The sequence below is a fragment of the Habropoda laboriosa genome, unplaced genomic scaffold, assembly GCF_001263275.1.
Source record: "Habropoda laboriosa isolate 0110345459 unplaced genomic scaffold, ASM126327v1 scaffold67, whole genome shotgun sequence".
Lineage (NCBI taxonomy): Eukaryota > Metazoa > Arthropoda > Insecta > Hymenoptera > Apidae > Habropoda > Habropoda laboriosa.
The window spans coordinates 462119-475871 of record NW_017100242.1 but is presented as its reverse complement, the minus strand read 5'-3'; the positions used below and the strand labels follow the sequence as shown (position 1 = coordinate 475871).

At 44.5% G+C, this 13753-nt stretch overlaps 1 protein-coding gene across 1 annotated transcript in view; it reads right to left on the bottom strand.

Annotated features, from left to right (window-relative positions):
- Positions 1-1489: 1489 nt before the first annotated feature.
- The window catches only part of LOC108572061 (zinc finger protein ZIC 4-like), a 35996-nt gene continuing 23732 nt past the window's right edge, over positions 1490-13753 (bottom strand). Inside the window, exons 2-3 of the mRNA XM_017934248.1 lie at positions 3398-3567; positions 1490-1813 (exon numbers count right to left, since the gene is read on the bottom strand). Of these exons, the coding sequence (XP_017789737.1) occupies positions 1490-1813; positions 3398-3567 (494 nt within the window). The remainder of the gene's footprint in view (positions 1814-3397; positions 3568-13753) is intronic.

Genomic DNA, 13753 nt, shown 5'->3' with positions numbered 1-13753 from the left:
AAACCGTAGGAGAATTGACGATAAAAAAGAAAAAAAGGAAAACGAAAGTTTGTTTATTCTGTACCGTTTGAAAGATCGGAGAGAAGAACAGGTGTAGGTTTGTACGAATTCGAGACAGAATAAAACGAGACAATCTTCTAATATGTCGCATCGTCAATATATTTCAGATCTTTGCAAAACAAATATTATAATATGATACAGGTATGGTCGATGATCGGGAGGTGAGTTTTCTTCTCCGCCAACCTAAGCATATGCACAACGAAGAAAATAATAATTATTACAATAATGTTAGAATCGCTGGTCGTCGTCGTCGCTTGGCCTTATTCGTCTCTCTCTCTCTCCATCTCTCTTCTATCTCTCTTTCTCATCTTGTATTTACACGTTATCACACATAATAAAAATCATCGTAGTACAATATTTTACAACTGTCTCTCTCTCCTTCGATATTTTCATTCATTTCGTTCTGTATTACTCTAACTAACTAAACAATAATCGTATTATATACAACAACAGCGCGTAGATCACGCTGTTTTACGATCTCTCTCTCTCTCTCTCTCTGATCGAAACAGAACACGTTGTTTGTTTCTAAAACACCATTTTTCATTACACCGTCGACGCTTTAATTAGACTCGAGTCCGCGTTGCTTGAGGAACAATCAAGCCTGGAGCCGTTTTCTTTTCGCTTTCGCGATTCTATGAATCGAGGCACGAACACGTGAGTCGCGATCGCTTCGTTTAATTCGTAACGCTTCGATGAGATCGCCTGGACACGAATTTTCGTGTTGAACGAACGCGTCACACGTCTCTCTCTCTTTCTTCCTCCTTCCCTCTCCCACTTGCCATCGTCCATCGCGGTTGATTTAGCATTAATCGTATTTACAGCTCGTCGCACCTCGCCCGTTCAGATAGAGGTAACTTTCTTTTTGGTTCGTCGCAGCACGAATCTCCGACGATCGTTTCACAGCTATCTTACTCCCCAGTTCCTTACTCCGAGATCCTTCACTAGGACGATCCAACTCGTTCTCCTTTTTACCACTTGCGAATCCAGTGAAAATAAATACTAACGAACAGTCTAACCCGAGTTGCGGCTCGTCTTAGCTTCGATCACCAGAGTGGAACTACGAGAAACAATTCTTCGTCATCTTCAGGATTCTTCTACTCTCTCGTATTTGGCTCCTCTTCGGGAATTCTCCGCCGATTTTTTATTCTAGTTGAAGATTCTTCGACGTATTCCCTCGGTTTACCTCTTCCTCGGAAAATCTTCGGTTCCTCTTCGATAATTCCCTCGTCGAAGGTTCACTTCCCTTCTATCCCAAGTTTGCCCATTTCACGTCTTCCAGACTCTGTTTGAGTTCCTCTTGGTCGAAAGGTCCGAGAAATCCCCTCTGCAATGATTGCTACGTGGTCCAACAGTGACCGTAGTCCTTTTCCATTAAACTCGACGCTTGGTCGATCCCGTTCGAACAACTGGTCCACCGTTCGGCTGAGAACTAGTAGGCAGTCGCCTGGTGATGCATCAGCGGATTGAAATGGTGTGGGCCAAGGTGATGGGGCGGCGGAGGTCCTGGCAACGGGCTATGCTGTGGACCGACCGTTGGCGGCTGACAGACGTACCACTCCGTCAATTCCGGGCCCCTGGTCGAAGGATGACTCGACGGTGGGTTGGTCGTGGTGGTCGTCGGGACGACTGGAGGCGGCTGAGGCGACTCCGTGTGCCCGGTCACGGACAAGCTACCCCCGCTGCTGCTGCTCTCTTCACCCTCGCTCTCGTAGCCCCCTCCTATCTTGCCCTCGCCCAGGGTCATGCCGTGCACCTGGAACCAAGAGGCGGAGCCTAACGTTAGACGGCGAGCTTTTGCTAGGCCTGACTCTGTTCGAGGGGTGGAAACCCGGCTGACAGGGGTGTTTATCACAGCTCTGCCTTACGGGTAATTCCCTAGTCTTGTGCTTTTTCCCGTGGAAGAAAATTGTCGAGTTTGTTTTGAAAAAAATTGGGACAGTGTGTGTGTTTTTCTCAGTGATTTGGAGTGGAAGAAAGTTTGGAAACGTTTGGTAGTTGGCTGTTATTGTTACTGTTGTAGTAGTAGGAAATGAATAATTTTAGCTGAGTGAACAACTATGAGAAAAGTAGGTATTTCTAGGTGGAGGAAATAATCTGATCGAATTTGCTTGGCGACAGTGCCAAACCCAAAAGACACAATCTTAATACGTGAAAGACAGAGAAGCTTCCCAATTTCCTCCGAAAGGAATACCGAAGGTATCCTAAAAAATTCTGGATTAGGAGAGTGAGCAAGAACGGCCATTAAATCCTACTACTCCACAGTCTTAATTTACTTTTCCACGATTCAGTGGAATCTCGAAGCGCCGCAGGATGATCCACGACGCGGGCTAACCGAAAAGAAAGCGCAGCTAGTTGTATTTGATCGTCGTAAGTTATCGCTTCGGAGATCAAGGGAATATCACGAGCAAAAGGAGCTCATCGCGTTGGCTGAACCGAAGAAACTGGGATCAGGGTGACGGGGATCAAGGGGCTCCAAGGGTTTCTCTCTCTTTCCACCATCTCTCACACTCTCTGGGGTCCTTCGTTCATAATTCAGTGAGCAAATCTCGCCGACTGCCTTCCGCGAATCACGGCCTGGCGAAAAGCGTGGAGAAGCGAAAGGCGCTCGTTCCTATCCGACGAACCTATCGCGCACGTATCTCGGGAGTTGCCTTTTGGACGGTTTCTCCTCTCTTTTCGCCTCTTCTCTTTCGTCTTACCAATCTCCGCATGTATGTGTGTGCCACAGATAATTTCCTATTAAGATTCCGTGGCCGTTCGTGCATGAACATTGCGCCTGGATATACCAGCCTCCTCTCTTCCCACAGCGGTGTTTTTTTAACCACGAACCTCGTGTCTACTAGCGTTTCCTAGCGTGAAACGAAATGGCAAACAAGCCGGGACTCGCCCCGATACTTCTTCCTTCGAACTTAGGGACGTACGAAAGGCGATACTGTCGGAGCTGAGCAGAGAGAGCATGAGAGATCGCGCGAAAGGAGCAATTAAAGAGGTCCAACGCAAATTTCACCGATCTGCGTGGAGGAAAGGATACTTTTGGAAATTTCATTTATCTTGCAATTTCAAAAACGTCACGTTGCTTGAGAAGCTTGGAAATTTAAAGGGTTAGGCCCAAAACGTCCGAGAAACGTGACGTCTTAGAAATTAGGAATTAAATCAGAATTGCGACTGTTTGATTTCTGCAACGATATCTGCGGCGCCGAGACACGCGTGGAATAACTTGTGTCTTGGGAAATTAACGAGATTCGATTCACTGAATTGAAAGCAGCGAATGATAAATGGTAATTGATAGGACGTGAACCGGGAGGTCGAGAACAGTTTCACGATTGCACACACGTACCTTCATATGCTTGCGCAACGAGCTAGGATGGGTGTAGGACTTGTCGCAGCCGGAAACCCGACAATTGTAAGGCTTGTCGGACGTGTGGACGTGACTGTGCTTCTTGCGGTCGCTGCTGTTCGCGAACCGCCTCTCGCAGCCGGAGTATTCGCACTTGAACGGTTTCTCGCCTGGAACAGAAGAAAAGAAAAAAAAGGTCGACGTGAATTAATGACTTTGTAATTGAGCCTGTGCACTCTGTTCGCGCGTGTCCGTATCGCGGTAATTGAAAGCCGGTTCTCGAAATCACGGGGAAATGAAGAACGACTCGGTCCGAGGATAGAAATGTAACTACCATTCCGTTTCCTTCTCCTTTTCCATTAGCAATTTCGACTTGTAATTAAATTTATACCGATAGATGGTGTCAATTGTGAAATATGCTTAATCTAGGCTGATATTAATGGTAGCGATAATTTATTAGGGGGTGCAAGTGGTTTTGTGCACGTCAGGAAATAGTTGATACTTTGAACCCTTTCGCGGGTCAACGGATGATTTAATTTTGAATTTCGTGGCGCGCTTTTCAAATTTTCACAAGTGTTTTGCCTCTAAATTTAAAAAATTTTTAAAGGGAATTTATTTAGTTGGTTAATATTTTATCGAATAAACTTAGTATACTAATGGTGATAAAGATAAGAATCTCGTGATTGTGTAATTACAATTATTCAAAAAACTCTACAAACCATATCGTAAATCACTCAGAAAAGTAGAATCTTCGTTCCATCAAGCCTTGCTACAACGTATTCAGCATTTTCCTCCTCTAATTGCCGCCAACGTGGTATAAATATCCCCGGGAGAAAAATGCAAACGCTTCCAGGAAAAAAAAGTATCTACATTTTCCAACCGGAACACTCTAACTATTCGCGATTGCAATTATCAGGATCACGAGGTACTGAAAGCGGGGCGATGGTCGTGTGCGTGGATCAGAGGAACGAGGAAACGCTCGTGGAGGGAAAGTGTTTCCTCCGGGGGCCTAGAAGAGTGGAAAAGCTCGGCGGGTCTTGGTTCGTAGGTCTACAATAGGCGGCTCGAAACGCGATTACATCGTATCGCGGAGCGTTTCATCATGATTTCGTGGATATCTTGATGAGCACCGGCGGAGAACACACATTCTCTCCGCCGGTGGCTCCTCTTCGCCTCCGGGGGCGAAGAGTGGCGAGCAGATATCGAAGAGATAAGCTCCCCTGCACACGAATGGCCGACGTCGTCGGGGCGCAACCGAGACCGTGTGGCGTGACTCTTATTTATTTCCACCGGAAGTTGACTGGAATATATTTTACCGTCGGCTCACACCCCCTCCGTTGCCGCCGCTGCCGACGGCGTAGACTCCCTTTTTCCGGGACTTCCTCCTGGCGCTCTCTCCGGAGAAGTGCGGAGACGCGCGAACAGGAAGCGCAAACTTGGCGGATTTTTTATGGGGAAAATGGTGGCCAACTTCGCCCTCCGTGTCCCCCGAGGGATGCGAGGGAAAAGGGGAGAGTTGCTGGATATTGGAGAGGAATATGAAGCTTTTTTTTTAGCTTTCCTTCGTCTGGTGAAAATGTGCCGGGAATATTATTTCATTGCTCGTTTCACTGCGAAATATTTTTTTTGGGAATTACTAGGCGGTGTACTGGGAAATGTTGGAGCTTTCGGGGAGAAATGGAGAAGAAACGTTATCTTTAGATTCTTTAATGGTAACTTGTCAGGAATTTGATGAACTTTAGGATAATTTGACGAAACTCACGGCTAAAGAAGTTTCTTTTCAGAAATTAGACTCTTGCTCGGTAAGTTCTTGCTCAGGTGCTCGTTAATTTATTCAAAGCTGCGACTATTTTTTTAAAGAATTATTCTCTATGCTAGGAAGCAAGCAATTCTAGAAACTTCGAAGATAGTTTACGAGCCTCGTAGACCTACGCTCGTTGAAAGTGATTGAAAAAATTGCTACATTCAGCTGGACGTAAAATTATTTCTGAAAGGTATATAGACTACTATCATCCACTCATAAATCACGACACCCTTATGCACGCTAGTGAGTCATCCAAATCCGACTGCCGCGCACAGTCAACGGAATAAACCGAACGTCACGTCGAATTCCTCGTAACCCTTTCGTGTTTAAACAACGCGAAAACGTTCGGTACAACTAAAATCTTTCCGAAAAATATCAAACATTTGAACACTATCCTCCACGATAAATTATCAAACCCCAAGAACTTTTATTACGTACTTCTTATTTGATCCGATACCGTGACTTGGATATTCGATGAACTCCAGACTCTATCTCGACTACTGTTTCACACCTTACAATAAACCGCTATTACAAAAGACACTCGAAACAAATGTACGAGAATACATATGCATGAGTCGCTACATCACCTTCGTTCTCCCTTTTTTCTTCTTTCCAATAATTCAACCGAAGCTCGTTAACGAACGAGCGAAATTCATTTTCCTTCCCCTGGCTCGTGTGCGCCAGAGAGAGTCGTGCGTTTGTATCGCGAGGAAAGTATACCCGCTAGGTCGGCACGGGCGTCGACAAAGAAGCTTGGTGGGTTTTCGCTAACGCGTCGTTATTCATCTCACGTGTGAAAAGCGCGATAACATTGCCATGTTCCAGTGACGTATCGCCACGACACAGATTATATTTAAATCGCTCGGACGTGGAGTGCGGGTACTTATGGCAGCGCGGCGTCATAAGAAGGCGTCTTAAATATTTATGAAGCTGGAAAGATAGCGGTCCGTGCGCGAGCCTGGTGTCGCCGCCTTATCTGACGTTTCACATGACTATGCCTTAAGCTCCCGTACCGTGCCGAGAGATTTCAGCGTTTGTTCGCAATTTGCGAAGTGGACGCGCGTGCTAGACGCCGCGAACCGTATCGAGAAACTTACATTTATCACCTTTGCCGAGTGATTAGAGGAATTTGCTGAAATTTATCGTTGGGATTTTACTGGGAATTTTTGTGTGTTCAGGAATTTTGGGTCGATGAAATTGATGGTTCAGTGAAATTTGTTTTTTTTTTTTTTTTTTTTTTTTTTGGAAATTTTGGGAATTTTTTGGGGGAGTTGGATGAAAGTATAGTTGCGTGTGATGTGAGATTGTGTATGTTGGTGTATTCTTCATTTCCATGGAAATGTTTAGTTGATTAGATTAGGCGCTACTCTCAAGTATTTGTGAACATTCCTTGTAGTGTTAGTTAACATTCTTTGCACACCTGTTTTGTGTTACATTCTATCCTTGATATGAAGATTAGGGTACTATAAAAACTATCACGTATATATCCTACGATAATCATCACAGTACGATCCCTGCACCCTAGATAAATTCTCTCAAATTTATCTTCCACAGCCACCACGTCTTTTGTAATATCTAAAGTAACAATAGAGCAAGTACCTTTAAACCTTCCTTCTAGTATTAACTCATATTCCTTAGACACCTTTTTAATATAGAAATTAGAATACTACAATTATCATCCCTACACAAATTCCTCCCAACTATAAAACGATCAAAACTTCCTCAAATTTACCGCTGCACCGTTCTAAATAACAAAAGATCAAGATATCGCTTGTTCCCTCTATCGACAACTGACAAGGGGAAGAACAGACGATCTCGTTCGATTCGATTCACCGTGTCTCCACCCACCGATTCGCACCTCCTCGAGGAACCCCGAAGAGGACCAATCGAGAGAGGACGTAGGGTTCCGTGAAGCGAGGTGCCAACGACGAGCTCTCAGTTTATCCCTTGGCTGTTGGCACAAAAGGAAGACGCGTCTCTCCCCGGGGCAGTGTGGCGCGCTCCTTCTCGAAAAACGGGACGATTAATAACTTTTCAAATCTGTCCCCGGCAGGGTCGTGAGCCAGCCCGCCTGGGACCGCTTCGGTAGCGAGAGCGTTGGCAAATAAATAGCAGATAAATAAAAGCTCGCGTCTCTCCTACGTCGTGCATTCTGTCGTGCGCGCGCGGGGTTGCGTGTGCAGATGGCAACAATATGCCGTGAAATATTGCCCCCGTTGAGAGATTATGTGTGTGCTCGCCTGGGGACCTGTGTTGCACGCGTGTGCGTGGATCCGTCCAATGGGAGGAGGCCTCGATACAGGCTTGATTCTGTGTTGCCGAGTGTGTATATCTTTCTGTCTTTCTTTAGTTTTACCTGAGAGGAGATACGGGATTCCTGCGTAAGGGAGAGATTTGATTGTGGGAAGTTTGAGGGAACGTTTGAGCGATGGATGGGTTGCGTTTGATTTCTTGGAAATGTGAATGTGGGGAGAGTATGGAGATTGGAAATTGAGTGCTTGCGAATGGGGATGCTTGGAAATTGAGTGCTTGGAGATCTGGGCGCTCTGAAATTTCAGCGCTTGGAGATCTGGGAGTTTCGAAATTTCGACGCTTCCGAATTTGGGTGTTCTGAAATCTCAACGCTCCCAAATTTGAGCACTTCGAGGTCTGGATGCTTTGAAATCCGAAAGCTTTCAAATTTTGAGTATTCTGAAATTTCAACGCTTTCAAATTTTGAGTGTTCCGAAATATCAACGCCTCCAAATTTGAGCACTTTGAGATCTGGATGCTTTCAAGTCTCAAAGCTTTCAAATTTGAAGTATTCTGAAATTTCAACGCTTCCAAATCTGAGCGCTTCGAGATCTACCCGCCCTGAAATCTCAACGCTCAGAAACCCAAAGGTTCCAAAATTTCCAAACATCGAACCCTCCACCCTCCCATCTCTAAAAACTTGGAAATCTACCATCGCAAAATCCAAGAAACCACAAACCTACTAACCAAATTCTCATATTATCACTTACTTCAAGAACTCCCTATACACCGACAATCTATCACACTGCAACCCACACACACAAGCACACCTAAACCACCACATTCACAGGATCTTACTGTGCAAGAGGGAAGAGTAACGCGAAACGCGCTCACAGGCGACACGCAGACGCGCGTACACATAAAGTGGAGATTCATGGTGCAGCGGGTTGCAGTGTATATCCTGGCGCAGAATCGAAGGGGAGAGAAATCCAGGAGAGTGAAAGAGAGAGAGAGGGTGAGCGGTTCCCGAAGGGCAGTGTAGGCACCGTGTTATGACTTTCAGAATGGGGAGGCACAATGGCCCAGATCCACGCCGGATAAAATAGTTATTATAATCGTTTTGGCTACGGACTGGATCGAACTATACGGGGAAGGATGAAAAGAGACGGAGATCCATATGCGCGCGCGCGGCCGAACGTGTATACGCGCCGACGCGGATTTCGAGATTCACGATGCACCCACGTCCCGAATCCGGATAGTCCCCAAATAGAACAGCTTGATGCACAAATGACTGGATCGGAAAGATACCGATTCCAATCGGAGATTCACCAGAAGGTACCTGAATCTCATTTGCCTATCTCGTGCATGTGAATGTTTAACATTGAACTTGGAGAGAAGAGGTACTTTAAAAAATTATTTTCGAAAATTTCCAGTTCGTCAAAATTCGTAGAAATTGCAGAAATTAGGAATCTCAAGAAATTTCATTTCTTTCAAAGCCTAACGTTATTAAAAATTATTTTTTCACTGAATCTTCGCGAAAATATTGGCAAAGAAAAATCCTAGTGTACGATTTACGATGACTCTTCAACTTCGTATTCAGCGTTTAAAAAATACTAAACGCAAGTGCATCTTCGTAGCTCTCGAGAAAAGTTAACGATACCCAAAAGCATCTTCCAGGAATCGAGAAACTCCTGAAAAGAGATCCTCGCTATTTAAAAAGCACTTCTAAGCATACTAGGATGAGACGCGCGTTTAAAAGAAATTCGCTCGCTTGCCGTATAATATACAACCCCGGAGCTAAGATTTATTGCCGATACACTTCCGTCTCGTCTCTCTCTCTCTCTCTCTCTCGAGACAGATAGGAAGGACGAGGAGGCTCTTTCGCACCTCTCCGAGAGGCACTGCTATAAAGGCAATCTAGAATTCCATCTTTCCTTGAATGCTTCTTAGTAGGAGACTCATTGAACTGCAGTTTTCGGAAAATCTCCGGAGTGATATATGGGCGTACGCCATTGTGCACCTTTCAAACTCTTCTCTCTCTCTCTCTTTCGTTCGTTTCCCTCGTTCTTTTTCTAACCATCGAAGGATAATGGATGATTTTTCGCGACCATTATACTCTCGGCGGAGGACACCAGGTTCTAGACCATCGAACATTGTTACGAAGCGTAGCAGAAAACCAAACCCTCCCCGCCAAGTCTCGAACAACCTTTTTTCGTCCAAGTTCTCCCTCTCTTGTGTATCCCTGACCTATCCCCTCTCGCTATTATCGAAAGGTTCTCGTGTGGATAATTTTCTTGTTATACGTTCTGCATTAGTGAAAACCGAGAAATCAGCCCTTGTTGCCTGGCACCGTCGATAAGATCCCCGAGAAGTCGAGCACGGTGAATCGATCTCGTCACGGATTAGGAGCCGGAGATATTGGATCTAGATAAAAGTAGGGTGTCTTGTAAATCGATTAGAGTCGCCTGGTTTTTTTTCTCTTTTTGTTATGCGAAATTTACTTCAGGGTGCATTGGAAGATTTAGTCAAATTTTTAGGAAATTTCTCTTAAAAATTATAGCAACAAATTTGTCGTTGTATAGACTTGAAATATTGTGTGAAATTTACTTTAGGATGGAATTGAAGATTTAGTCAAACTTTCAGGCAATTTTTGAAATTTCTATTTGCATGATCAACCTACTATGGTTACTAAACTCTCGATATTAACGCAATTATTACATTCCGTTGTTTTATGGACTTCAAATATTATGCGAAATTTACTTTAGAATAGAATAAAGGATTTATTCATAAGATCAACTTACCACGATTACCAAACTACCGACATTAACGCAATTATAGGTCTCGCTAACCGTGCCACGATAAATTTATTAATAAATTCCGAAACTGACTCTCGGACGAAGATTAAGGAAAAATTGCTCACGTCTCGAAGGGATTACAGCCAGCAGCGATCAACTATTCCAATTCTACGTCCATTACTCTTCCACTTATGCAATTCTGTAGCAATAAAAAAATCTCCTAACGAGTTTCACGAGGCATCGATAACATTCCCGGGCGATCCACGATGAAATTATCGAAATGCCAGTAGAAAGTTGCGAAACAAGCTTGTCGTATCGACTTGGTGAAAACGTGGAAGAACAACGACGACGAGCGAAGTGCACTCTGGTCGAGAGTGCAACCGTGGTGGAACGTAAAGGGAATCGTGATGCAATGAATTGCGCGTACCAGACACTTCCATTTTCGGCCCGGCGATGATTATCCGATCACGATCTCTCGCTGGTTCCCCCGGCCGATTCTAATTCCAGCCGCTTTGACCCGTTGTGTCCGAGTTGGTTTCGTGCGGCTTTCATTAAATCGCGACGTTCACGTTCCGATCCCTCCGGATTCTTTATCGAGCTACGAAAAGCTCATCGATCATAAGCTCGCGAGACAGAGATCTCTCGAGAACTTTTCCTTCTTTCTATATCTACGATCTTGAGAAAGACTTTTGCTACCGGGAGGAGAAAAATGGGGTTTGCTTCGTTGGAAGAAGAGTCGAGAGGGCAGCTGTATGTATGATCGGTTTGTAGAATGCGAGTGTTCGATGAAATTATCTGGAGTTGGTATCTTGTGATTTTATTCTTGACGGTGTGTGGGTTTTGATTTTGTGGATAGAAGGTAATTGGTAGTTTTAGAAGGGAGTTTCGTGATGTTGGTGTGATGATGAATTTTTTAATTTAAGTGGGAAGCTTCAGAAATATTAGAGAAATATTAAGAAATTTTAAAGAGTAATTAAAATTATTAAATTGTGTAAGTCAAAGTATGCAAAGTATATCTGAGTAATGTTGGAATGTCTCGTGCAATTATGATGTATCAAATTATGCAAAGTACGTATGTGAAAATAATGTTAGATCCTCGAGATGATACGTAACGAACAACACTAACCCATAATGAATGGATTTTTTGTACTAAATCGAGTCATTATTCTAGATTTGTATCACGTGAGATATATTTGAATGAAAACTTTAAATCCTACCTGTTTTCTTACAATTAATGAGATTCACGATGGTAAATTATAGGGTGACAAATGAGAGAACGCATAAATTATCTCCACTTTGCGTGAAAACAGGCCTGACAGGTATATTACACCTAAAAATCTAACCTAAAAGTGGCACCAGAGAAGGGTAACAACCCTGTAAGATCGATGCCCCAACACCCCAGAATTATTACGTTCATCTACAATGTTCTAACACCAGTAACATCTCTTAATCTCTCGAAACGATAAGAGAAAGATCTTGGCGTGATTTTCCAACTCCTTTGGAGACCGATCGACCAACTGGATAACCTGGCTTCGGTAAGACATCATTCAAGCCTCGTTCCTTTATCTTATCTCGACAAGATCGGTATAGCTGGTGTTTCGGCGCTATCCGATAGAGATTCCTGGACCAAATGTATCATGTCGAGGGTTGTGCCTAGTGATGGGCACTGAAAAACACTTGGAGTTCCTTCCAACGTGTACGCAGTGACGGAAAATTCGAGTCACTTTGAACGTGAGAGAGGTTTCCATTCGTCTTGAAAGGCCCGAGAGGTTTCAAAGTCTCGAAAGAGACCTCTCTTAGTGAATTTTCACAGCGTCGAAAAATTGGGATTTCCGGATTATCACAGTATAGGAATTATTTGAGGCTTCCGGGTGTAAGCCGCGTACAACGGAAATTGTATTCCGACGTTTCGCCAGCATTGCAGCTAGCTTCGTCAGGGTCTGGAGACGCACTGATAATGGTGTGCGTCAGGGTGTTCACTCCTATAAGTACCGATCCGGGCTGTGAAAGTCTCAAAACTCTCATTCGGATCCTCGAATTCTCGCGCTATTTAAAAATTCGGATTTTCCAATTTTCACGGTATTGAGAAATTCAGGTTTTCCAATTCTCACACTATCGAAAAATTCGGGTTTCCCAATCTTCGCAGCGTCGAAAAACTTTGAATCCCTTCAGGATTAAGATTGAAACGCCCATTACTAGTTACGCCACGAAAAACGTAACATTCTAACATACGAAGAGAGAGAGAGAAAGAGAGGAGGAGGAGAGTAGAGAAAACGGACAAACACTCGAATTACCTAGGCGGCGAAACATCTGCCGATGGCGCTCTCCCTTTCAGAGGCAACATGGCGGAATGATCGGCGCATCAACCGGTAGTTACGTTTACCCACGGATTTGCGGTTCTTTTTTTTCACCCGCCTCGTGCTTTTCCCCTCGACTTTTTCTTCCTCATTTTCTCTTCCTCGTTTGCCGATTCACAACGGCGGAAGCGTTCCCTTGGCTGCAGCATCCTCTTGATTCTTCGCCCTTTTCCAGGCAGGTTCACGCGAATGCACGGGAAACCTTCCATCTTGCTCTTAACAAGAATCCTGTATATACTCGGTGGATAAAGAATGTATTCGCAATACTTTAGAATCAACCGTAACTTGTTAAATCTTCTATTTCATCCTTCGATTGTCCTATCAATTAAGGATCAATTTACCTGCTGAAGTTGTAAAAAAATTCATTTCTAACTTGACATACCGACTCGAAACTTCTCTCTTCGCGTTCATCAAACTCAGCTAAACACACTTACGAAGTTCATCGTCCCTAGAAAGGCGCTTCCTTCAGAATCGTCCTGTTTCTCACTAAAAAGTCCAGTTTGCCTCCGCCATGCACCGAGTGTCCCATTCCGAAAAATCGCGTCGGAATCTCGACTTCTCGAAAATTCGGTAGCCCTTGCGTCCTGCACGTAGGTGCAGTTTAGAGTTGTATATCCTTGCCCGTTATCTGAGTCGGGATGCTACCGTTCCTCTCTCTCTTACACGCTCGTGAAATCTCTCTCACTCTCTCTCGCTCAGGTTTACACGACGTTTATACGTGTTTATGTAAACTCTGGCCCACGGAGCACACGTGTTGCTGCCTGCGGTTGCTGCTGTCGCTGGCAACTAATCTTCCCTTTCCATTCTCTTCTCTTACTCTCTCCCTTTCTCTCTCTCTCTCTCTCGTCTCTCCTCTCTAGCTTGGGAGTCAGATCAAACTGGGAGATTTTCAGAAACTGCCGGCATAAAAGATAGGGGCGCCAGTGGGCACGGTATGCCGCTGCCCATCTAGAGTTACCAGGGTCGGGGTACAAACCTGGTCCCTCGGGTTTATTCCTCGTGAAAACAGAAAATCCACAAGGATTTCGGTTTCACTCTGACCCTTGGTCTCGTTTCATTACACGGAAATTGATACTTCGATCGGAATCTTTTTCTTTCCTTCTCTCTCTTTTCCCTTTTTTTTCCGGTGGAGTTGGAAGGGTTGAGGAGATTGGATTGTTGACCCAGT